Here is a 27,704-nt window from a genome sequence, read left to right on the forward strand (position 1 = left end):
TCTCTAGCTCTGTCACCAGCAGAGGAGCCAGTTGCACAAAGAGGAATAAGCACGAGCTTTGTTCCCAAGCTCGGTTCACACATGTACACAGCAGTCTTTAAAAGCCCGTCTCTCCTTCAAGCTGGTAGCAAGGAGAAAGCTGAAGGAGCCGGGCTGCACAGCCTGTGAGATGCCTCCATCTACAACTGTGGCAGCAGTGCTCGGTGATCTGTGTCACTGAGCAACAAAACACACTCTAAGCTTTCTCATTATCCACCCCTCCTCCCTCCATACTTCACTGCACCATCAGTCAATGTAACTTCCATACTCCAGCATAATCCGCCAGTGGTACTGAGGATAAACAGTAGTGGGTGGGGGATGAGACCCCGCCCACACATCTCCAGCCTGCATGTGTACCTGCTGGACATATCACACCCCCAGCCCTCCTCCTCAGAGCCTTCACTTAGGCCCTTCTCTCCAGCTGTTATTCTCCACTCCTCGTCTGGCTTTTAAGTCCTTTTCTTGGGTTCCTTCTCTGAGCACCAAGGGTCCATGATTGGTATCCTGTGCCTATTATATTTCACTTAAAAATAAAAATTAATGGTCTCATTAATTAACACTTGCCTTTTTCACTAGACTATAGATCTCATAAAGTTTCTCTCTCCCCTGCTCCCTCCCTCTCTCTCTCTACACACACACATACACACACACACACACACACCACACCCCAGCCTTCTGGGAAGCAGATTGTTTTAGAATGGAATTGCCTGTTCCAGGTGCTGCTCTGTGATTTATGTGATCTCAAGAAAGTGGCTTAATCTTGTTCCAAACTCCGGTTTCCTTATCTCTACAGATGGAGACAAGACTCCACCCACTTGACTACTTCTTAGGGTTGCAAGAGGAGTAAACAAACATGTTACCATTTTTAAAACTGTGAAATGTTTTTTGGTTTTTTTTTGTTTTTTTTTTCATTCTCCAGGGAATACAAGGCTGGACACAATCTCACTTGGTTAATCTAGGGCACTGGAATTCTCAGCTATCAAGATGAATACTTCTGGGTTAGAAAAGGCAGAGGTAGGAGCTGGAGAGATGGCTCAGCAGTTAAGAGCACTGGCTGTTCCTCAGAGGTCCTGAGTTCAATTCCCAGCACCCACATGGTGGCTCACAACCATCTGTAATGAGATATGGTGCCCTCTTCTGACATAAAGGCATATATACAAATAGAGCACTCATATACATAAAGTAAATAAATAAATCTTTTCTAAAAAGAAAGTATGCAGAATTTATTTTTTGTTTGTGTGCATGCCTCATTGGTGACATCTGCATTTTTTTTTTAAACGATACTCATACAAAGAACTCCCTTAAAAAAGGGCTCCATCACAACTACACTTTGCTAACTTGTCCTCAGATAGATTAAAGAAGAGTCATACTCTGGCCGCTGTCATCTGGTCCATGTTTGACTCCACAAAGCTTGTCAAGAAACAGTGAGTGAGCTGGGGAGTTGGACCAATGGCCATAGGGCTTGCTATGTAAGCATGAGGTGTGGAGTTTAGATCCATAGCACCCACAAGAAAATCCGGCTGTGGTGGTACAAATTTGCAACCCAGCATCATGTAGGGGAGACAGGTGGGCTCTGGGAGCTAGCTTGCTAGCCAGCCAGCCAGCCAGCCAGGCAACTAACACACACACACACACACACACACACACACACACACACACACACACACACACGGAGCATGATTATTCTGCTGTTTGAGCTTTTTTCTGTATCACAGAACATTGGAGGCATTGGTGATTGGGGTCAATTGTTTAGAAGAACCCACAAGCTCTTCATAAGACTTGTTAGCCAATAAATGCATTCAACACAGTGTAGAGTATTCTCAACCCATGCATCATGACCCCTTTGGGGGGTCCAATAACCCATTCACAGGAGATGCCTAACTGTAGCAAAATTACAGCTATGAAGTAGCAATGAAAATAATGCCTTCACCAGCTGAAACAACCTGATGGGTCGTGTTTTACAAGACTCAAAGTAAAAAGTGAGACTCTTCAAATTCTTTAACCCAATTCACTTTGTTCTCCTCCACCTTTTACAGAATCTTCTCAAGACATTAATTAATGAATAATCCCTTTTCTAGACAGGGTCTTACATAGCTCAGATAAGATCCAAACTCACTATGTCACTATGTAGCCAAGGTTGGCCTTGAATTTCTGATCCTCCTGTCTCCACCTCCCATGCACTGGGATTACAGGCTTGAGTTACTACACCTGCCTTAAAACCAGAAAATCATATAAGGCATCAGCTTTACTTGGTTAAAAAGTAACAGGAAAAGAGAAGTTTCCAGTTTATGTATAATCCAAGCCTGAAACATTTGAAATCCTAATGTAGAAGTTAGAGGAACAATCACTTGATAATTTGTGGCAATATTTTCCAAATTTTTTGAGCACAAAGTCAAAATATCTTGGAGACTCTTACTGCAGATCCACACACAATCATTCAAGCAGCACCATCCAGGCACTGCTGTTTTTGACAAATGGAGGGCAGTTTGTACAGATGTCTAGGGTTTGCTAATATGTCCCGCTCAGCAAATGGACTCAGTCCTGGAATTCACACCCATGGCCTGGGAGAGATAGGCAGGAATGAAGGGCGTTTTCTCAGCTTGGTATTCGCTGGGGAGTGCCCTGAGCCATTCTTGAGGGACTTTTCCTGATTTGCTATGCACACCCTTGTGTGCTGCTGGCATTTGCAGGAAAGAGTTAAGTATGCACTTCCCCCTGATCTGGGGAAGAAATATTTGCTGAAGCCAATATCAATCTGATTCACCCAAACCTGGACGTTCTCCAGGATCTACTGCCTGAATGGATATCTAGCAACCCAGCAGGTACTAGGGTTACATACTTCAAAGGGGCTCACAAGCAAAGACCAACCCTTCTAGGCAACAAAGGAGGCTTTCTCTAAGGTGGATGGTCTCCGATGGCACATATCGCAGGAAGAGAGCACACTTCCTGGGACAGGAGTTTGGGTGGTGATGAAACTTTTTCTTGTTACAATCAGGTGTTGGGCCCAAGGTGTGCCATGTTGGAACACTCTCATGCAGAGGCAGAAGCTTCCCCGCTGTCTTGGAAGCAGGGTGGCTAAGCAGACAGGAGCCCTATTGAGGAGCATAGACCCTGAAGAGCCCATTCTGGGAGTGACTGGATACTGGTGTCTCGTTGCTTCTAATTATGCCACCGAAGTCCTTGGCAATGCTTGGCCCTATGGAGAATTGTTAAGCTCCTTGATTAGATGGAGGAGTGAAGGGGAACCTTATCAGGACCAGAGGTGTGATGGCAGCCACAGCAGACAGCAGGGGGCATGGCTGTGCCTAATGGAGCACAACTGCACCTTAGTTACCACTAAGAGCATCCAGGAAAAAGAGCCTTGGGATCCTGGAGTGGGATGGGAAAAGCTGATCTTTTCGTGTGCTGGTGGTGGTAAGCTCCAGCCATCAGACTGTACTGAAGCGACCTTATTCCTGGGTTTTCAAAGAGCCATAGTTCCCAGGCAGCTCCATCATTTCCCCATGACTTCCCTAGTAGTTTCATAGAACCTAGCTTAAAAACCAAAACTTTCAAAGGGCATATGCCCCCATCTCCATGGGGTAATCATGGTGAGAATTCTGGCTTCCTATGACATCCTGTCTCTGGAATGTGGCCACTATACCATGCCCAGCTCCCCCAAACCCCAGAGATTTTGTGTCAGTTCACCTCTACATAGTTCCATATGCATTTAGAAAACATGGAAATTTTGTTCATAAACCTGCATATCATCTCTTGACTAAATAATTAACAGTCACCTCATACCTCTTAATAGCAAGTCTAAATTCAAATTTCCCTGATAAATATGATTTACTAACCACACATCACTAAGAAGGATGCTCGATGTAAAACAAATGAACAAACAAACAAACAAAAAAAACTACAAAATACACATTTTTATTCCCAAAAGACTTTGATGACAAATTAGTTTTTTTTTCTTGTTGTTTTTTCCTGCAGGAGCTCACTCTATTGGTCTTGGATCTTAGTCTTAGCAATTCTTCTGCCTCTACCTATTACCAGAGAACTGATTCAACCCCCTGCTCCCAACCCACAGCTTCCCTGACACTTCCTGCTATTGAACCTCCCATCCCAAGCCCCCACTTGGGAAAGGTTTTTGTAATGGGATCACCTTATCTCTGGGTGCAGAGGCAAAGAAGCGTGCAGGATTGGCATGGCAGGGTAAAAGTGGCATTGCTTTGGCAGGAGAAGGAGCGGGGGAAGAGAAGGAGGCAGCAGACTAGCAGAGGCAGAGTCTGAAACACACAGTGGAGAACCCATCCACTCTGATTTCCTTCTTAAACATAAGAAGAAAATACAAAACAATGCAAAGAAACGGTGTAACAAAAATATCATGTTCACCTCAGAAATGTGAAGAAAGCACAATAGATCATGTTTTATTTCTATTCTCATTGAAAGGCTGTTAATCTTTTAGTTTTGGGTCAACTTTTAAAAATGCTACTACTATATAATACAGTCCAGAATGTCACAATGTCTCTTGTGTTGTTTCTTTTGTACATTCTCATGGGCCATCTGGTTGTATCCAACTAAGCCTTTAGCAGTTGCCACATGCTAACTTACATATGTAACATCCTTTCACACTGTCATTATGAAAACACTATCAGGACCGTCCTGTACCTGGGTCTTGGGATGGATCTCTATGAATATGCCCTTTTACGATAAAATGAAATGTCCGAACATGCTCCCTGCTGCCTTCCAGAGTACATCTAAGTTGACATGGTAACAGAAAAAGGTATAAGTAAGTTTTCTCCCCTACATTCCTGCCAACACTCTCCCCCACTAACCTAAAGATTAGACACATGAATGTGGCATGGACCTCCTAGCCCTGCCTTTGCTGATGTTGCTCAAGTCTTTGACCTTTCGTTGTTTTATAGCAAAAGAAGGAGGCATGTGTTCGCTCTAGCTCCTGGCGATTGGAAAAGGTAAAGTGGAGAGCTGTGGGCTGATGTTGAAACAGAGCTGGGCTACTCATGGTATCTGAGAGTTGTAAATTCTCCCCATACATAATTTTCAAGGCCAAGCTACACACCAGAACTTCCAGACCGCAAATCTGGAAGAGATTTTTACTGTTAAGAAATATACTATTATAGAAGTAGTATATTCATACACATATTTTTACCCTTTCTTCTAAACCTTGGCTTACTATATAAATTCTGAGTTTGCTTTCTACTCTGGATTAGGATTTTTGGCTTGCTTTTTGTTTTTTGCTTTCCTCATAAACCAGAAGAATCAAACCATGTCACACATAAGCTTTGTATAGATACATGCAAAATATTCTGCATATGTACAAATGTATTTTTCTTGAGAGAAAAGCCCAAGACTTCATACTGTCTGAAAGAGTACAAGAATCGATTTAAGAATCTCCAATAGGGAGAAAATTCTAAGTTATAGCTGCTGTGCTTACAAGGGCTTACAAGAGCCAGGCAAGCAATAAGAGAACACAGAATAGGGAATGGTGGCTGGTGACTTTGGAGTCCTCAAATGCAGTTATGACAGCTAAATTGAACAATTGTCTCTTGCTCCAGGCCACTATTAATGTGGGGAAACATGGGCCCAGTGTACTTACAAGAAATCTTCCAAAATTTAAATGCTTTCAATAATTTAAACAAGCAAACATTATATGAGACAAGTAACAGATCTTCTGTCCCATCATCCCTATCCCTCAGGCCATTAGGCTTAAAAGAAACCAGTAATTTTTAACCATAATTAAACCCATAAATAAAAGTAATTAAATGTTCTCTTTAGGCTTCTAATAAGCCAAGAACACCAAGGTCACTTAAGAAAAATGGTCCCATAGGGTTCTGGTCTGACTGGAGTCTGGCACTTGGGAATAGGCATCTGTGACAGGTTTTCAGAGAATGCAGTTGATGACAGCAAACACTGACACTCTTAGCACCTCTAATATCATACTCAACAGACTGAGCCTTTGCCATAACATTGGGAAGAGAGTTCTGGAAGGAGGACATGTCAAGACTCCTAATTGCATAGTTACATAAAATCTTAGCACTAGTGAGTGAGAGACATCATGGCACATTTTACCAAGTGGCAGAATTAAAGTAGCACAGAAACACACAGCAGCATACCAACTCCAGAAAAATGGCATTAAAAAATAAATCAAGTTACTCTCTCCATAAGCATGTTTGTTGCTGTTTGAAGGAACTCAGTGATATAAAGATCTGTAAGAGAAAAACCATTTCCAAATCTGTGTTGTAAGTGCAGATTTAAAAACACTAGTACTCTAGACTAGGAGGCAAACTCTAACTTAAACCTTTTCCATTGCTCTTGGCTGCTGACCCCATGGCAGACTTGCAGGGCAGGTACATAGCTAGTGCTGAGCTCTGTGAGGAGAAGGGGGTGAGGAGTCAAGAGGTGAGGCCCCTCAGGACAGCTGCCCAGAAGTTAGTGAGCAGGAGAGCTGGAGCTGGGAGCCAGCTATGGAAAATATGATCAAAACTGACGACTGTGTTTTTCCCAAGGACATAAGCTGACATTTCCAAGGCCAAATATGCATTTCCCCATTCTGTGTCCTAGACAGAGTTTTATTCATAATATGTTTAAAAATGGCATCTTGCACACAAGACATCACATGTTGGACAAACAAAGGTTTGAGGGACAGTAACACAATGACGCAGTGACACTTTGAGTGTCCCATTACATTTCAAGTCAAGAGAATATGTTTGCAAATGCAGGCAGGCTCTCTCTCTCTCTCTCTCTCTCTCTCTCTCTCTCTCTCTCTCTCTCTCTCAATCTGTGCGTGTATGTATGTGTGTATCTGCCTGTATGATGCACCTAATGCATTTTGATTTTTCCATAGTTAGTAAAGAACAGCCCAGGTTCACACGGGCTCCTTAAATAACAGAGAACACAAGGTACCTGTGATCATGCTGGATATAATCAATGGCAAGATGACAAGTTTCAGCATTCTCATTAGAATTTCTCCAGGAAAAGCAAAGTAGAATTTATCCAGATTTGAGAGCTCACTGTGTCCACGAACCAAGACTCCTATGGCAATGCCTAAGAAAAACAGGGAAGACAGAGGAAATGCTTTTAGTTCTTTTGCATGTAATTTGATGGGAAAGTACTGCAGCATGCAAATTTCAATGGCAAGAAAAGCTGTTTAGACCATCTCTTGCAAACCTATGACATTTACACTTAGAAAATTCAGAAGGTAATGAATAGGACGCATGTGTTTAAAAAAATGTAAAGAATAATGTTCTTCATATGAAAGAGTTGGTTTTAATTTCCTCCTCATTGGTTCTATATATTGTAAAGGCGCATCATTAAAGACTACTGTAGGAAAGAAAAGATTCGTCATCATAAACTTCCTGTCCTCTTTGTCTCTTTTCTTCTCTCTCCTTTTCCTTCTGTAGTACTGAACAGTAAGTCCAGGTGTCTTGCATGCCCAGCAAGTGCTCTAGCACTAAACTACATCCACATCCCCCAAGTCACCATCTTTTGTAACCCACCATGACTCCTTTCACAGGTTGCCTTATATTTTATCCATATCAGAGGCCCTCCTTATATTTTATAGTTCACTTATGGTTGTATTTTTCTCATAAGTTCTTTTTACAAAATACATTTTGGGGACTGGAGAGATGCTTCAATGGTTAAGAACGCCTGCTGCTCTTACAGAGGATGCAGGTATTGTTCTCAGTGCCCATGTGCAGTGTCTCACAACTACTTGCAACTCCAATTTCCAGAAATCTGACTTCATCTCACCTCCTTAGACACCTGCATGCATGTGGTACAACACACACACACACACACACACTCACACACAAACACACACTCACACACAAACACACAGCAAATACTTATTTTAAAAGATACTTTTTTACATTAGTTCATCTGTTTATGTAGCTTTTTCATTTTAAGGGAAAAGTAACTTCTGTTTGGTTTTTAGACAAGTCTTTCTATGTATTCCAGGTGGCTTCAACTTTGCCATCCTCTTGCCTGAGTGCTGAGATTACAGGTGTGTAGCACCACATCTAACTGATTTACTATTACTTTGACAGGTACCACATTTTAGAGTACCAATGTTGTCTAATGTTCTTCATTCATTATTCCAGTTATTTCTAAGTAATGATATGTTTAACTATCAAATCAAAAATCTTTTTTAAAAAAGATTATATTTTATTTCCAATTATGTGTGTGTGTGGGTGGGTGACAGAAGAGGGCATCAGATCCCCAAGAGCTGAAGTTAACAGGCTGTTGTGAGCTTTCCCAAAATGGGTGCTGAGCATTGAGCTCAGATCCTCTGGAAAAGCACTAGATGCCCTTAACTTCTGTGTCATCTCCCCAACTTCAAGAGTCCTTTTATGAAGCTTTTGATCCTGATCTCCTTGTATTTGAGCTTTGTAATTATGTAAACACAAGGATGTTGTCATTATTAAAAAATTCTTCAGGTCCCCCAGTTAAGTGCAGTCTCATAAAACTGCTCTACTTTAGATACCAACCATAAGCCGTAGGTAGTGGCCTGAGTTTCTGGCTGAACCTCTCTAAGTCAGGGTTCCTATGGCCTTCCCTTTGGGTTCAATTGGTTTTCTAGATTGCAAAACTAAAGCAAGCATTAAGGATATTACAAAGCACAGGGATGAATGGCCAGAGGAGCTGACACACAGGCCCATAAATGGTACACCATTTTCCAAAACCTCAATTTGTTCATTTATCTAGAAGTGTTAAACCCTAAGCCCCTCATTAATACAGACAAATTGATTATTGTATCATTGACTATTGGTTTATCAATCTTTCCCCCTTCCCTTAGGAATGCCTTGATTCACAAGGTTTGTTGGTTCCCCTCGCAACCAAATATCCTCAAGCTAGGAGGGCCCCTCATTAATCTCAGTAATCCAAGGATTTTACATGTCCAACAGCCCTGGACCCTTACCTTATGTGCTGTAGTTTCAGTAACCTACATGAATCTCAGGTATAAAATATTGTATGGAAAACTCTAGAAATAAATCATAGGTAATTTATAAATAATTTTTAAGAGAAGCAAGAAATGTTATAAATTTCCTGAAATTATGTCTTGAGATGTCTATGTGAAAAACACCCATTATATGGAGGCCCAAATTAACAATGACTTTGATCACTAAAACTCATAAAATATTAAGATTTCCTTGTTATCTTGTTCCAACTACTTCAAATAACATCTAACTGCTCTGACTTGACTTACCCCCAAAACACACACCTTTTCTAAAAGCAAGAAATAAATGAGTTGGATGACTGTCATATCTTTCTCCCTGTGTGTGACATGTTAGCCTGATGAGTTAGCTGGGGGGGGGGGGAAATGACTAAATCATAGGAAGATTCAAAGAGGATATCACTGAATATGCAAATTCAGAAACACAAATAGTTTAGGAAAAACCCAGGGTCGTTTGGGCAGTTAGTCACCACAGGGCAATGAAAAGGGAACTGAATTATAATGAATAATATAATCTTCATTCAAATGCAGGTGCCCATCCTTCATCCACTTCTAGGCCAAATATGAACCTCATTAGATAATATTTTGAAGAAACTTAGCCTTTACCTAAATTCTACTCTTCTATATATTTTTGCCATGACAGATATTGATACTTTGAAATTTCCCAAGTTGTGATTATAAAACAGAACTCTATTTCCAATCCACTGTAGTTCCTATGTTAAAACATAGTGTTGGAGACTCATAAATAGTTAAAATACCAATTATTCAGAATATTTTAAATAAATGTAAAAGGCATGTCATTCTCATTTCTTGCTTTGTGAATTGCCTGTCTTCAACTGTTTCAATGGAATGCCAATCTGTCACTTTGGGCAAATTTTGGGCTTTTTATGTAAAAGGAATCTAGGTCTACAAAAATAAAGGCATCTGAAAAATGATCTAGTTGTTGCTTTCCTCCTGCTCTAGCGCTCCATGGCAGCTTCTGGGTTTTGCAAGGTGTGTTTGTCTCAGCCAGTGCCATAGCCTGGCGGGAACGGATCCGAGTTCCCACTGTCTCCCATCATGTGTCCGACTATAGTCAGTCCAGGACAAGATTGGGCAGTGGCAATGCTAACCGGCTTTGTTCAGGTCACCCCAGACACCACCCCTCGCCTCCACTTGGCGCCTGAGCCTTCCCTGGTCTCTGTGGCTAGTGCCTCTCCGTGCCTGCTCCTTCTGTCCTGGAGGTCTCCTGGAGTTGTGTGGTCACCAAGAGGGCCGAGGATGCAATAGCCCTGAGCTGAACTGGGCTCATCTTCCAGGGAGCAAACTAAAGCCAGCAGTCAGTCCCGGTAGAGCATTGGGGAATTGGGGAGAGCGGGTGCGCAGAAAGTATCTTCTGGAGAGAGATCCTAGAGCTGGGTCACAACCCCTTCCTTTAGGCTAAAATGTCCACCTGAGCTTTTCCACTGGGAAATGCCTTTAGAACCGGGACTGTGGGAAGCCCTGGGTGGGAACTATTCTGGCTGCCCGTGGGCTCCTGAAGTCTTCCGGTCATCGACAAGAGGGTAGCATGCAGGGAATAGCGAGGATGTCATTCGGTTGAAGGTGCCTGGTTTAGTGCTGTTACCTCTCTCTCTCTCTCTCTCTCTCTCTCTCTCTCTCTCTCTCTCTCTCTTTCTCTCTCTCTCTCATAATGTATATATTTCTTGGGATAAACATTTTAAATAAATAGCATCATAGCAAAAACAAAAGCATCTGTGCTCAAAACCAATAACAACAGCAGAGCAGACCCTACACACTCGATCTTCACACTTATATTAACAATGAACAAGAACTATGCCTGTAATCATCTCCAACCCACATGGGTGCAGGCTGGCTAGGAAACATTGTATTATATTTTTCGACCTTTAGCCAGATATGGATTTTTATGGGGAAACAAAAGAGCTGCTATATGGGATAGTTGAAAGTAATGCATGATGAATAAGTGGGGCATTACATTTGGTAATTATGATTTCTATCAAGCTCGTTTGAAGTTGAATGCCGTAGTACCCTAATAGTTTTCTTTTCACTGTAAAGACTAGAAATGTCAACCAAGCTCCGAGGATGCGGTCAGGGGTTCACAACTGGCACCCTGGCATCAGGACCTAAAAGGGTCTGGTGAGTAACCTCAGGCAAGGGGTACAGATAAAAGTGGGTGTGTTTTAATTTCAAGAAAATTGGAAGCATCAGATTCAAGACAATGGCAACAACTCCTGTTGCAAAAGGTCTACACTAACTACAGATATCTGTTCACGGCAACAATGTGTCAGCAGTAAAGGCAACTCAGTAATCCCTGGGACAACTTGATTCTGGCAATCGATGAAGTATAAAAAAGCTAGGTTTTTAGTGCATAAGAAGAAAGGAATCTTCTGAACTCATGTCCACGACTAATGGAAAATTCTAGACTCACGCAGCTGAATACAATGCTTGCCTCTTCCTTCATTTACCAAGCAACCTGGTCAACTCTGTGATCAGCGCTGGCTTCCAGTTGCTCAGGAGCAATACTTTCAGTGAAGTGTTGCCTATTTTGTTTGTGATGTTTGGCTCCTTTCTTATTTACTGTTTCCAAGCCAACAAGTGCTGTGGAGTAATCCTCTGTACACTGTGAATAGTATTATTCTCATTGGTTAATAAAGAAGCTGATTGGCCTACAGCAAGGCAGGGTAACGTTAGACAGGACAATCAAACTGAGGATAGTGGGAGGAAGAAGGGTGAAGTAAGAGAGTCATCAACAGATGCAGAGAGGGCAGGATGGGTACACTGTACTGAGAAAAAGGTACGAAGCCACATGGCAAAGCAATCGGTAAAAAAATGTGGGAGAAGTGGAATAGTTAGCTAGTAACAGCCTGAGCTACAGACCGAGCATTTGTAGTTAATATTGAGTGTCTGTGTTGGTTATTTGGGAAGGGGCCACAGCACAGGAAAACTCCGCCTACAAACAAGTGTCCACATCTGGTATCAGGAAATTTGGGCTGGGTGAAGGTGCAGTCTCCAAAGCCAGAGGGTGCTGTGAAGAACTTCTAACCTGGAGGTGAACAGCCAAGATCACCTGGGAGGGACAGTTCCCCAGCTAGGGAGGGGGCAGATCAGTGACCTCTCTAATAAGAGAGAACTTTGGCCAGGCCAACAGAAATCCTCAGAGACACAGTCATTAACTAGACACAAGCTGCCTTAGAAATGGACACAGACATCATTGTGGGCCTTCTTCCCATCATCTGCAAGACGACCTCTAAGCAGGTTCAAAGGTAGCAAGAATACTGGTAGTAGTTGAAAGAATTCAATTCTAGTTGAACAAATTGTGAACTTTAACTTAACTGCTCCCTTAGCTGGGGCAAAAGTCTTATTAGCTGACTGCAAAGAGCCCTTCTCCTGCCCAGGAGGCTGGACTTCACGCTAGCCTTGGCTCTCTCACCTTAAAAGAGGGTCAAAAATGTCAGCTGAAACTGCCCTTGCCTTCTCCAGCTCTTATGCTCTCTCTCTCTCTCTCTCTCTCTCTCTCTCTCACACACACACACACACACACACACACACACACACACACACACGCTAATAACAGAGAAGAAACACAGGAAGAAAGCAATCAAGACCTCCGCTAAGAAGTCTTAAATGTGAAGACTCAAGTTTGAAAGAGAAAATTCAGGGAATGCTACCATTTTATGCTCCATTTTCTGAACAAATGATGAAGCAAAAGAAGGGGGGGGTGCGGGTAGCATCTGCTCAGCCTATCATTCCCCTTCTTCCAGTCTCAGGCACTCACTTTCCATAGTTACAAAGCAAACGTGGGATAGAAGCTGAATTGCCCTGGGCTCAGACTTAGGAACCCAACAGCTTTCCTTTTGGGGGGATTTAATAAAATGACTCTAAACACATGCCTGTCCACACCTGTAATAGCTGAAATAGTTCACAACATTTTAGATAATAGTTCACACATACTATTTTTTCCTAAAGCACGTGCGCCTAGATTTTATGTAATTGTGTCCCGTGTGTCTATGATAATTGTTTCATAAGTTGTTTGTATCAAAATATTTTTTTAAACAAGCTGAAACCATTTTAGTTCTTTCAAAAAGGACTTATTTTGCTATATGCTAAAATTAATTTTTTTGGCAGACCCAATTAAAATATACATGTAGACTGACAAATCTAAGTATTGATATATTTAAAAGACCTAATTCATACATACTATGTTATTAATGTGAATACTCCAGGCATTTTAAGACCTACTAAAATTATATCTTTGGGTATATGAAATGTTTATAAAAAGTTTAAAATGCAGGCTGCAGAGATGGCTCAGCAGTTAAGAGAACTGGCTGCCCTTCCAGAGGCCTTGAGTTCAGTTCTCAGCAATCACATGGTGGCTCACAACCATCCGTAATGAGATTTGGTGCCCTCTTCTAACCTGCAGGCATGCATTCAGATAGAACACTGTATACATAATACATAAACAAATCTTTAAAACAGCTTAAAATGCTAATTTTTTATATAAAACAATATAAAATAATCATGATATTTGATTCAGCTATAAAATTTAATGTTATATACATAGATTTTAATACAGATTTAAATGTGTTTATAGATTATAATTTGTATTTCATAAAATGGGTAGCATAGAAATCATGATTTTTTTCAAATTATTTTAATATAAAACTTAACTATAAGGTATTTATCAAACTGGACTCTATGTAAATCAATGCATATGTTTACTAAAGATCCTATGTTAGGTCTCCTTTTCATGGAGAGTACTACAGCAAATACAATCCCAATAAATAATAACATTCAAAATATTGGTTTATAAAGTCTATCTTATTTATGATTATGCACATGTGATAATGCTTTTGTTGTTTTACATCATATACTCAGTGCCAAATTTATTTATAAATACATGTTTATAGAAATTTAAGTTGTTAACTTGGCATGGCTTCTTTTTGGCTCTGTGTCCAAATCCTGGCCTCACCACCTTATGAGCTATATTATCTTGGCCAAATTTATCTTATCTTGCTGCCTGCACCTCACCTGTGACCATGGGCTTATTAGACTGACAACTTTAGAAAGTCATCAGTAGCATGAAAACAAGACCATATGTAATGAATGAAAAGTAGCTGGCTGAAAAGTACAGTAAACAAGTATTGACTAATATCGACGTATGCATTCTTCAGAGAGTTTCTCGTGAGAGCTTCAAACACAGTTATGGCTCTGACAGGTGTCATGGCCACAGACCTTAAAAGCAACAGAAGTAGGGTTGAGAGGGTTAATGAAAGATATTTTCAGTGTGTCTAAATTCACAAGGTCATTTCCTTAACCTGTCCCAATCATTTGAACAGAAAACTTTTACTTTTGGCCCTTCCATTAAAAAAAAAAAAAATTAGGATACATAAAAGGCCTGTGAAGTCACCGAGTGTGACATCAAATCCTACACCACTGCCTGTCCCTGAAATAAAATTCTCAGAATCTTGCTGGGAACAGAAGAAAAGTCATTTGATGTGTTTTTTGTGTCTTCTGAAGTATTTTTTTCTTTGTAGTTCAAAGACCTAACTAAATCTTGTCACTATTTCCTGTGTTCAGGATCTGTTTTAGGCCCAGGCATGGGTGTCAAGACATGTAAAGCATGGTTGACACACACCCCTTCCTTCAAGGAGCTCCAGTCAGCAAGGACCAATCACAGTTGTGAACCCGCAGGGTGGGGCGCTTATGGAACTGTGGGCAACCCTGAGAAAACTCCACGCCAGTTGCTCGAGATTATTTTACTCTCCCAGGAATGAAAAGAATCTAGAGTCAGAATTAAGATCACATCAAGAATATACTTGATCAAATTCATGGAAGCTGTGGAAAATGATGAGGTGTTGACTGAACCATGTGGAGTACACAGAAGGAAGAGAACAGAGCATAAATGTATGCACAAACATAAAGACCTGAGTTCAAATCCTAGCTCCCACATTAAAGGCTGGGTGTGGTCACATGAACCTGTGATGCCCATGAAGCTGTCCACCTGCCAGCCTAGTTCCAGGTTCAGTGTGAGACCCCCTTTCATAGGAATGTGGCGAGAAGTGATACAGCAAGACACCCGATGGTATCATCACAGTACACCTCTCACAAAAAATCTATTGCTCAGACTTTGGTGTGTATACAAATCACTTGGAGATCTTGTTAAAAAGGAAATTGAGTAGGACCAAGGCTGGAGTAGCAGAGATGTACCCAAGTCTAGCTAGGACATCCTTGCTAGCACTGACAAAAACCCACACCAGCAGGACAGAAAGATCAAGCAGGAGGACAGTGAATAGGACTTAGTCAACATGAGAACAAGCCCTAGTCTAGAATGGCCTTGAACAAAGCGGTATCCTTGCCCACTCTTTCTCCCCTCTTGGCTTCCATCATCATCAGGTGTAGTCTGTCCTTCATCAGTTGCAGTCTGTCCTTCCCTATTCCGCCTCCCTCCATGTGGGGCTCCAGGCTTCTCTGCATGAGGTGGTGTTGAGATGACAGTGGGAAGTGGATGAAGGAAAGGGTGACTACAGCTAGCTGCCTCAACGCACAGCACCTCCACCGGGCAAGTGTGCATCCACAAGAACTGTCCTATAAACATTCTTTCCACGCATCGCTGAAGCGGAAACAGTGTCTCCCTCCTACCCTGCCTAAAAGTGTGATGACTACGTGGATCTGGTTTGACCATCTTGAGTTATAACTGCCATGATGTCCCTGAGTCATCCGGCTAGCTTCCCGCCACTCTGCAAATAACAAAGCCATTATTAGTGTGGTATATGGAGTCTACAGCAACTCTGGAGTTACAGTGCCAAGAATGTGTCTGCTTTCACTGAAAGGAGCTTGAGACAATTCAGTAACATTCAGCTTGGATGAAGTCACTTGACAGCTCAATTCGAAGGGATCCCCTCTTCCTGCAGTGCTCATAACTATGTTTCTGTCAGCGGGTCTCCAGAAAACCGCATTCTGCAATCCTAGTCTTCTGGTCTTAATTGCTCTCAGTGCACCTGTGGCTGGATCACACATTACAGCAAGGTTTTGCCAGACTAGGAACCTATAAACTCCTGCCACAGCATGTAGGTTCAGCATCGGCAGTGGTGGGAAGGGTGGGTGCTCTAAGGCCCTCCACAAATGCAGATCTTCCTTCTTGCCCAAATTCCTATTTTTCAGCATGAATTCTGTTGGCCTTCCAAAAATTAACAGGTAAAGACACAGGAGGACCTGGGCTTCACATGGTGGCAAAATAGAAACAATCTGAAAAGTCTTATATTTTTAACGGGCTTAACAAAGGCAGTTATCCAAATCATGTACCTGATAAAGGTTTGCAATGTAAAAAAAAATCTCTAAAAGTCAAAAATAAAAGGACAACCACATTTCTCTGGGGCCTGGCACAGATGCTCCAGTTACAAGGTTGGGAAGCAGTTCTTAAGCCTACAGAGTTTGTGGGGTTATTGATGATGAGTTCAGTCCCCAACTTCTTCCTCAATGGACAGGGAAACTACTAATACACCTTAAATGGGGATTATAATAAGTATATGGCTACTTGAAAGTGCGGCTTGCAAATACCAAAGAATACATGGATGGGGCACTGTCTGGACATCTGGGTGGAGTTTACTAAGGTAGAATAATGTCCTTTATACCAGAGCATTTTAGAAGATGAGGAAATGAAAGAATAGCTCTGTTGATTGGGGATTTAAAAATATATATATGGATTTCTAAGCAATACAGATTTGTTCGCCCTTTAAAAAGAAGACAATCCACTTGAAATCAAGCAAAGATTTGAACTCACATTTCTCCATATAAGACATAAAATGACCAACAGGTGCATGAAAAGAAACGATTAGTTATGAGTAAATCAAAATCACAAGACGTTATTTTATACTCATTAGGTTGGCCACATTAAAACAACAACAATAACAAGCTCAAGTAAGAAAACGTGCAAGGATATGGGGAAACTGGGGTCCTTCTAAGCCACAGGTGGGGATGTGGAGTGGTGCAGGCTCCGGGAACACTGGCAGTTCTTTTAAAAACCTCATCAGTTGCCGTAGGAGCCAGTGGGGCCACACGGTAGGAGCCAGCGAGACCACACAGTATGCCCAAGAAAACAAAAGGCATCCACACAGAGCCCCACAGGAAATGCCATAACAACAGCAGTAATAATAGCTTAAAGGGAAAGCAATCTGCGTGTCCATCAACTTCTAAACAAAGTAAGGTAAAGCTCCACAGGAGAATGCTACTCTGCCATAAGGAGCTATGAAGCGCTGACTGGCACACACTCCAGCCTGACTCGGTTCTGAAAAACCTTATGTAAAGGAAGAAGACAAATGTATAAGCTCTCACTATGTGACTTCATCAATGTAAAAATGTGCAGAATGAACAAACCACAGAGACAAGACGGTAGAATGCGCTCTGCCATGGGAGAGGGGAGGGCTGGCGCTGACAGCAGGTTCAGGGTTTCTTTTGATATCATGACTGGGAATAGGTAACTAGGCAACAATGATGGCTGTCCTAAGTAAACTATATACAGCAAAAGCCATTGAATTGTATTGGTAATTTATGTGAATTACATTCAATTAAAAGGGTACAACACACATAGACACACACATAAGTGGTTACTTCAGAAAAGGCTTAAGTTTTAGCCGGGCATTGATGGTGCATGCCTTTAATTGGGAGGCAGAGGCAGGAGGATCTTCGGGAGTTTGAGGCCAGCCTGGTCTACAGAGAAAGTTCCAGGACAGGCTCCAAAGCTACACAGAGAAACCCTGTCTTGAAAAACAAAACACAAAAGGCTTAGGTTTTTAACACTTCTAGATAAATTAACAAATTGATTAAAACGGGGAAAAAAGGACAGATTGTGGTGGTGCATGCCTTTGATCCCAGCACTCAGGATACAGAGGCAGGTGGATCCCTGTGAGTTCAAGGCCAGCCTGGTCTACAGAGCAAGTTCCAGGACAGCCAGGCATACACAGAAAAAACTTGTCTCAAAAAGGTGTGTATGTGTGTGTGTGTGGGGGGGGGGAAGCAGATGCCAACACTGAGTGGATCCATTTACATTTGATTGGTTAACAGACTATGCTTTTCCTGGGATGGAAACCCAACACAAGGCAGCTTGTTTATTCTTCTCATCATCATATTAGCGGCACAATGATTGCCAAAGCTGTGGCATTTTGTTCCACTTGGTAGGCTGTATGCGAGCTTATCAGATCTGAGTGTCTCACCATCTGGAAATAATAGTCTGGAACCCTGATTGAAGCCAGACATGTTTATTAACAGCTTAAAAGGAGACTCGTCAGTTTAAGACAACGTGTGATTACAGAGCGTGGTTCATAACCAGCAAAGGTAGTGTTTGAGAGATTCATTTTCACTTACACAGTATAAAAATGATTCAAAACGACCAATAGTAATCCCGGATTATTGTAAGAAGGATGTTAGCTGCAGAACAACTGAAAGAAAAAGCAATTGAAACAAATGATGTAAAAAAAAAAAAATCATCTCTCATTAGTCAAAGAATGACCTGCAACTATTTTGCTAAGCTTTGTGGAGACCTCCTGGTTCCTGCATGGTTCCTCAGTGGGGTTGGTTTATTTTATTTTATTTTATTTTATTTTATTTTATTTTATTTTATTTTATGTTTTCCTACATGCATGGATCTGTATCGCACGTGTACCTGGCGCCCACAGCAGCCAGAAGAGGGTGTTAGATCCCCTGGAATTGGAGTTGTGAGGTTGTGAGCTGCCATGTAGTTGCTGAGAACCAACCCTGGATCCCCTGCAAGAACAGACATTGCTCTTAGCCACTGATTTCTTGCAAGAAATTTCCAGAAGTTTTTCAGTCCAGGAGTTGAGTCCTCCCTTTCAGTACCTAGCAGTGTGACTGTAAGCTACTTAACCTGAGTGAGCATAGCATCCTTACCAGTTAAAGGAGCCACATCACCTGGCTATTGTGAGCGCTAAATGACATAATGAAGGCAAGACTCACCCCTTCCTTTGGGTCATGGGAAAGCCCTATCAGAGTTTGCTAAATTTGAATAATGACAGGAGGCAACAATACTAACAGCAAAAGTAGACAGAACAGCATTTCCAAAATACTGTGGTCCCTCAAATATAGACAGAGTCAGATGCTGGGAAGAGAAGCAAGGATCTAGGTTTAATTCCACTTTTACCACCAAGCTTTGTCATTAATCCTTTTGCTTTTGGTTGTTTTCATCTGAAAGCTGCAACAGAGTTATTTGGGAAAGATGAAAACGGAAGGAGAAATTGCACAGAAGTACCTCGCGTTCTAAGTCAGCGTTGTCCACAATTCATACTTGAGAACATACAGATCTTTTATAGCCCTTCTTACTTCCCAGAAAACCACTCAAATTATAAGGATATTTTGGGTGTAAAATTTGGAGGCCTAAAGATATTTCCCAGCGGATGGCAGAACAAAATTTTCCACTGAGGATAGGGAGAAACCCGACTTCTGTTTATTCCAGCTCAGCTCACAACATTCTGCAAACTATTAAACAAATGTGCAAGGGCCAGGCTTAGAGACTAAGCAGAAAGATGCCGAAGACCCCAGTGCAGGCAGGAAAGCAGGCAAACATGGGGTAAAATGTATAAGGGCCAGCATGTATATAAGGGAACACAGTTTGGCCCAGAATCCACTAAATCTGTGTTTCCTAGCTTTAGGCAGGAGGTAAATGGCAGCCTCCTTGTATCTTATCATGTCATAGATCAGGAGGGAATGACACCTGACCCCGAGACAGGCTGAGTTGATATGAGATAAAGTCAATGACTTCCCCTTCTCTGTCTCCCCTGTCACATTTGTTCTGGAAATGGTAACAGAAGCAGGGTTACTGTACAGCTACGGATGGCTCCTCTATCTGCACAAAGCTATGGACACAACACCAGCAGATGGCTGGACTTGGAGGGGCTGAGGTCTCCCCCACAACAGACACCAAGCAGCAGATGGCTGCTGCAGAGACAGTGAGCAAGCAACAGCAGAACCTTCCATTGCTCCAGGAAATCACACTCCCGGGGTCATCTGTCCCAGACCCCAACAGTTAGGCTGAGTCACTTTTCTACATACAGCCCTTTGAATTCCCAACACAGAATAGCATGCAAGCCTCTTGCTTGCTCTCCTCCAACCCTGCTCCACTGATTGAGTTCTGCCCATGGCATTGGGCCTTTGCTCATAGCTCCTTCTGCTTTCCTGATTTCCACATTAGCTACTATAAACCCCAATAGATCGGTGCTTGGAAAACCTTCCCAAACACCTCCTCATGAAAACCATACTCTCCCAACTGAAACAATTTCTCTTAGAAAGAAGAGGGATGTTCATCAAATTCAAGATGCTAGCCAGGTAGTGGTGGTACATGCCTTTAATCCCAGCACTTGGGAGGCAGAGGCAGCAGGTCAGCTTTGGCTACAGAGAGAGTTCCAGGACATCCAGGGCTACACAGAGAAACCTTGACTCAAAAAACAATGACAAAATAAATACATAAATAAATAAGAAAAATAGAGAAAATTTCAGGAAGCTGAAGAAATGTATGAGGCCAGGAAGACCACAAAATTTACAGAGATTTAGGAAGTTCAGATTGTCCCTCCTGAAGTTTATATAAGCAATAAACAATCGCTATGGAAAAAGAGACTTTACTGTAGCTGCCTGTAAGTGGCTCAGGGAACTCCAGGAATGTAGCTTTTGTTCTCAATGATACCTTTGTCTTTTTGAGATTATCGCATAGATGGTATCATATAAACTATAATTTGCTTATTCATTTACTCATTGAAGGACATTTGAGAAGTTTTCTATTTTGAGTAATTATGAATAGGACTGCCTATCAATATTTACGTACTAGTTTTGATATGACTACAAACACTTCTTTCTCTAGGGTCTGTATCTAAGAGTGGGATTTGGGGGAACAGGGTGGGCATATTTAAGTTTATAAAAACCCACTGAAGTGCATTCAGAGCGGCCCTAGCAATGTGTAGGAGTTCTGCTTGCCCTACTTCTCATCAACACTTGGTGTCTTACGTTTTATCTTAGACATTCTAATAGATATTTGACAAGACCTTAAGGTTGTAATTTTCATTTCTCTAGTAGATCTGATACTAAACATCTTTTCATGCCTTTATTTTCCTTTGTTACATAGTCTTTGGTGAAGCATCTGTCTACCTAGAAGGTGGGTAGTTTGTCTGCCTACTATTGAGTTATGAAAGTTCTTTATATATTCTTGATAACTGTAGATGTATTAGAGAGATGACCTTATTCCTTCCTTCCTCTCTCCCTTCCCTCCCTCTCTCCCTCCCTCCCTTCCTCCTTCCCTCCCTCCCTTCCTCTCTCTTTCTTTTTTTATAAAGTGAAACGTCATTTGTTTTCTTTGAAGAACTGTACTTCGGTATTTAAGTCTCTTTGCCAAACTGCAGGCTATGAACATTTATCTTCTAAATTTTTTCCTTAAAGTTTTATATTTTGTTCTTTTCCTTTATAGCTGTGACCCATTTAGACTTAGTGGGTTATTATTACTATTTATTATTACAAAATGTAGTGTTTGGACAGAGGGTCTTTAATTTTGACCTATAATGTCCAGCTATTCCAGTATCACCTACTGGAAAGAATACCCTTTCTTCTTTGAATGCACCCTTGTCAAGTATCAGCTGGGCACAGTGGTGCAAGTTATTTCTGGAATCATTTCTCTGCTTCACTGATCTGTGTCTGGCCTTTCACTATTGTTATACTGGTTCAACTAACTGCACTAGAATAATAGTATGGTTCCCCAACTTTCTCCTTATTTTCCAAAATTATTTTAGGTCTCATTCTTTTGACTCTAGCATAAATTTTAGAACCAGTTTATCTGACCTATCTGAATAAAGTCCTGGTGATGCTTTGATCTAAATTGTTTTAAACCTATAAACCAGGTGTAGGAGAACCAACACCTCTATTGTTTTGAGCCGTTCAGTCCATGAACAAGCATGGGTCTCCTTTTAACCACAGACTTTTACTTCATCCATCACTCTTCTATTGTTCAAGCCCATGCTCTTGATTCCACGTTAACTGCATGGTATTTTTAGCACATAGATTTTCTAGAGTCAGCTGTGTGTCCAGTCTTTTCTTTTGGGGAGCTGATCTATAAATCTAGAATTTCCCATTTCCATTTGTATATTATTATATTATAGAAATAACAAATGGGTTTTTTTGGTATGGTGATCTTATAACCAGCAAACTTGCTAATAAGGATTATTTCATAACTTCTAAACATAGAAAATTGTGCTATTGTAAGGACTACCTGCCTGCCTCTCTGTCTGTCTGTCTGTCTATGCCTTGCATTTCTTTTTCCTGCCCTATGGCATTGTCTAAGGCTTTCACTGAGATACCTAGTAGGTGCAAGAATAAACATCTTTGTCTTATTCTTACTTCTAGAGCAAAAGCATTGAGAGTTTCCCCAAAAACATATTAGTGCTATAGTATTTTTTAAATGTGTAGAATTTTTTAGCTATAGTATTTTTTTAATGTGAGGAATTTTTTTTAGCTATAGTATTTTGTAATATAAGGACTTTTTTAGAGTTAAACTTCCATTATAGTTATTTCTTACTTTTCTTTCTCTGTTATGGTCTGAATGCTTTTGTTCCTGGAGATTTGGTGTGCTAAAAAGCTAATCACCAATGTGACCATGCAGGAGGTGAGGGCTTTGGAAGATGGTCAGGCCATTAGAGGATATACTCACGAATGGGACTCATGTTACCATTATTATGAGGAAGACTCTGGAGAGCTGCTTTTTTCCCTTCAACCATATGAGAACACAAGTAGAAGGTTCCATTCATGAACCAGAAAATGAGTCTGTCACCATACACCAAATCTACTGCTAGAACTATGAGGGGCAAAATTAGTTTGTTACTCAGTTATGACATATTTGTTATTACAGTCTGAATGTTTTAAGACATGTTCTCTCACACTTTACTGAGGTTCCTGCCTGATTTTGTGTGTTTAATTATTCTTTATTCTGAGGAGCTAAGGAGACAAGCCCTAAGAAGCAATTGGGCCATTAGAACCATGCCCTCAAGAACTAATCCATTCATGGATTAAGGGGTTAATGCAGTGGTTCTCAACCTTCCTAATGCTGTGACCCTTTAATACCGTTCCTCATAGTGTGTTGACCTTCTAACCATAAAGTTATTTTTGCTGCTACTTCATAACAGCAATTTTGCTAACTGGTATGAATCATAATGTAAATATATGTGTTTTCCAGTGGTCTTTGGTCAGCCCTATGAAAGGGTCTTCAACAACCAAAGGGGTCACGCCCCACAGGTTGAGACACTGAGTCAATGGTTTATCATGAGAATGGATCCATTATAAACACTTGTTTGGGTCAGTCTCTTATGACCATCTTTATTGCCATATGATGCCAGTGCCAACTTGAGATTCTGCAGAAATTTCCAGCGAACAAGAACAGTGTTGCAGTTTCTAAACCTTGGAATTTGCAGCCTTCAGAGCAAAGCAGAATGAAGCTTTACTTATTAATTACCTAGTCTCTGGGAGAAAATAGATTAAAATGGCCAAACAATGGCTTTTCTGACATCATGAATTCAGTGGGATTTAGCTTACAAGTGTCTACTAATCATGCCAGGCAATAGTCTAGGTACACAGCAGAGAGTACTCAGTATCTCTCTGGTTTTGGCTATTAGTTTTACATCTACCACTTTTCCCTGAAAATGAGTTAAGAAAGACAATTAATTTCCAATAGCTTAAAATGTCTAGTCATCGTGGCCCATTCCTTTAATTTCAGCACTGGGGAAGCAGAGGCAGAAAGATTTCTGAGTTCCAGACCAGGTCTCCAGAATGAGTTCCAGAATAGACAGGGCTACATAGAGAGACCTTGTCTCAAAACAAACAAACAAACAAACAAACCTAAAAGTAAACTTAACCAAGAGGGTGAAGGACCTCTGTGGTAAAAACCAAACACTGGTCCTGCTAATTGTGACATCCTTCCCAATGTTCACATCACGGTATCAACCTACAGGCCTGTCAGTGGACGAATGGACAACATTGCATATGTACACTCAGTAGAGCTATGAAGAATGCTTATGCCATTGGCTGGAAAAGACAGAATTGGAGATTATCATGTTAGGCAAAATAAGTCAGACTCAAACAAGTATTGCATGTTTTCTTTCATATGTAGAAAGTAGAAAAACAAAAACAAACAACAACAACAACCAAAAAAAAAAAAAAAAAACCCCAAAAACCAAGACCAAAGACATGCATGTGAAAAGTGAGGTACTGGGGAAGAGGTAAGGGGCCAGGAAAGGAGGAGGGAATAATAGGGATGCACTGAATTGTCAAGATGCAATCTATTATCTTGTATAAATAATATGTCATATGAAGACAGGAAATATAAAACATCAACAAAACCTGGTATACCTCCTAACTCTCAATCAGTTCCAGGTGCAGCTACTGGAGAATTTGGGGGGAACAGGATAGGGTGAAGGAGTGACTCTATCTGGCCAATTCCTTTTGTCCCAGGACTTAGTCGAGGAATGAGTCTATGACCTAATTAGGGTTGAGAGAGCCTGGGATGTGTTGTCTGAGCCTACAGGAATAAGAGCCTCTCTGTCACTGGTGAAGAACAGGGAAAGGAAAACACTGAATATTGGGAACTAGCTTGCTAATCAAGGGGAGTCTTGCACTCACTGAAAACAACACAGGAATGCAGAGGTGCACAGGTAACATGCAGGAAGGAAGGGGTCCAGATGATTTGGTTTCAGTCCCGGGATACAGCTATATCTGAAGCTAGGTACTATATTTTTGGATGCCTAAGTTATGAGAGCCATAAATCCTTTCACTCTGTTGCCTTTCTGACTTAAACCTGTTTGAACTGGATTTCCTGGCACTTCCAATTATGAGTCTTAAATTACAGGTGGGAAGCAATTGAGAAGGTGTCTATGGTTCTCTGGATAACTCCTTCTCCAAACACATCTGCCCTAGCTGCTAGTGATGTGGGTGCAAGGCCTTTCTGATATGGTGCCAAGAAGTTTGTGGGGCAGGTGAAGGGGATGAAAGTGGCCTTGTTGGTACTGAGCTACAGAACAGTGGAAGCCATTATTACCTCACGTCCTACAGTGGCCATTAGGGACAGCTACTAATCATCACCGGTATTATGGAAGTAACTTCATAGCCATTCATGGACCATCCGTGAGTGGCCAGATACCCTGAAAATGCTTCAGCCTGGCACTTGGTGTCACTTCTTCTGGGTGGCTTAGTCTCCACTTGCCTTGAGGTTCACTCTCTGCCCAGCTAACCCGCAGTTCCTTGCCCTCTGGTTTTGTCTGGATGTAGTCAAGGAGCAATATTAGCTGTAGATCTTGATGGTGGAACAAGGAATGGGTATTTATTTTCTCCTTGCTGGGGTTCTGGTAGTAGCTTTGTGTGTGTGTGTGTGTGTGTGTGTGTGTGTGTGTGTGTGTGTGTGTGTGTGTGTGTATGTGTGTGTGTTTCTCTGTATAACAACAACTCTGACTGTTCTGGAACTTGCTTTGTAGACCAAGTGACTTTGTTTCTTGAGGGCTGTAAAAGCTGTCATCCAGTCCCCCTACCACAGCCTCAGCTCTTCTAAGACTGTGCTAACACTGCCTGTTTAGGCCCAGGGAGATTATAGTATGCCTCAGCTGTTGGTTCCTGGACCTTCCTAGCCCTCCTAGTCCCTGTAACCCTGCCTGACTCTATAATAGCCCTGTGATGGGATTCTGTTTGGTGAAACCTGTCTGAGTAAGTGTGCCATCGGTTTCTTACCAGGTCCCTAACTGAGGCGGTCCACCTTCCCAACCCCACTCTCCACATTTCCAGTCACCACAAACTCCCTTCTTCTTAAAGAGTCTGTGCAGTGCTCTGCTTCCAAACGCCTATTCACACATGCACGTGCTTCTCCTCGGAGAACTTTTATTCTGTCTCTGATTCAAAACGTCTTTCCATTCCTACTTAAACTGCTCCCTATTTCTATGAGGCCTTTCTGCAAGCTGCAGAGTCCCACCAGCCCCTACTGAGTCTTATCTGCATCAGTTAGCCCCTCTGAGCAGCCCCTGTCTCTCTGTCACAAGCTGGAGGCTGGAGCCCTGTGTGCCAGCCCTGTGCTCTGTGCCGGTCACTGAGCTTCACATAAGTTAGGTCCCTGACACCTGTTACACTGATCCAACAATGCTTTATAATGTCTACTTAACGCTCATGCCCAGGCAGCCACTGCCTTGTCCACCTTGCGGGCATCGAACCTGATCGTGACAGGCAGAAGGAAACAGCTGGGAAGAGGCCAGTAGAAGAAGGCTTGACCATGGAAACATTCTGCCATTTCCCCAGGGAAACCACACTCCAAGATGCATCTTAAACGTGACCCGTGCAGCAATCCTGACTCAATCCTTGACGATGGCCATGGGGCTGCAAGCATGAAGTTCAGGGATAGGTTTCCATACCTAGAGGCTTCTCACAGACTTCTGGGGCCCTGAAGTCTGGGGGAGCCACCTGTATTCAAGTTAAAGTGGAACTGACTGGCTGGGGAAAGTCAACAAGAAGAACCCTGTCTCTAGAGCAGGTAGCTTGAGAGGCCTGGCTTGTGCTGACTGCCCTTTCCTCATCTCTGCAAGCATGTTAGTCCTACATACACATGGTTAGGTTAGTTCCTGAGTGACTCATCTATGACCTGAATAATGAGTTATTAACTCCTGCATTTCCTACCTGGGCCTGACTATTTTATTCCTCTCAGAATGGTCTGAATCTGCTCATCTCATGGCAAGCCAAATAATCCACTTTACACATTCTGATAAAAATACTTTCCTCTACCTTGTGGCCATGCTTCATTGTCTTCTCTATTCAGTGAGTGTTTAGGCTTCAGTCACATTGTATGGCCTTGAGAGGCTCTGGAGTCCTCTGCTTGAAGGCCACAATGTTTCCTCAAGTGATACTTGCACATGTATTGCTACTAACAGACTGAGGCAATCTATCACAGACATCTGACTCTGCATCTCTCGCCAGTGACGTCTATTCTTGTTCAATTTAAATTGCTTTCCTCATTGGCTGCTAAATGAATTTTCTAGCTACAGACCGCACTTTTCATCTCAAATGCCGATTCTGTTTGATTAACAGTAGCCACTGTTAATAGTACACATAGTTCAAAGTACCCAAGTAAAAGGAGTTTTCATCAATTAGTGATGTCTGCCACAGGGTAGGCTAAGTTGTGATGGTGTGAATGCTGAGTATTTGTGAATATAAATTTGTGACGGTAAGGGTATGAAGAGAGAGATGACCTCTAACTAGGCAATTAGATGAGTCTATATGTTAAAAATAGGAATTAGAACCATTGTCAACAGGCAGGATAATGGTAGATGAAACATCTGGCCATCAATGCCACAGGTACACTCCACCCTGAGAAAGACAGTACTAGAAGCTAAGATATAACTCAGACAGTTTATGTAGGAAAAATGTTGTGGAATGATCTTTTTGTGCACTCTGAAGAAGTTTCACTTGGATTGGTTTAATAAAAAGCTATATGGCCAATAACTAGGCAAGATTTTTGGGTAAGAGAGAATGCTGGGAAGAAGGGCAGAGTCAGGAGGAGCCATCAAGGGTGAACAGGAAAGTAGCATGGGCAGTGCAGAGTAAGGTAATAAAGCCACAAGGCAGAAAGTAAATTAATAGAAATGGGTTAATTTAAGTTATAAGAGCTAGTTAGAAAGAAGCCTAAGCTACCAGCTGA

General features: G+C 41.7%; 1 protein-coding gene across 1 annotated transcript in view; it reads right to left on the bottom strand.

Moving 5' to 3' along the window:
• Window positions 1-27,704, bottom strand: part of Slc1a1 (solute carrier family 1 member 1) — a 60,575-nt gene that overhangs the window by 26,026 nt on the left and 6,845 nt on the right. The window contains exon 2 of the mRNA XM_051199726.1: window positions 6,949-7,089. Within this exon, the coding sequence (XP_051055683.1) occupies window positions 6,949-7,089 (141 nt within the window). The remainder of the gene's footprint in view (window positions 1-6,948; window positions 7,090-27,704) is intronic.

The sequence above is a fragment of the Phodopus roborovskii genome, unplaced genomic scaffold (assembly GCF_943737965.1).
Source record: "Phodopus roborovskii unplaced genomic scaffold, PHOROB, whole genome shotgun sequence".
NCBI lineage: Eukaryota > Metazoa > Chordata > Mammalia > Rodentia > Cricetidae > Phodopus > Phodopus roborovskii.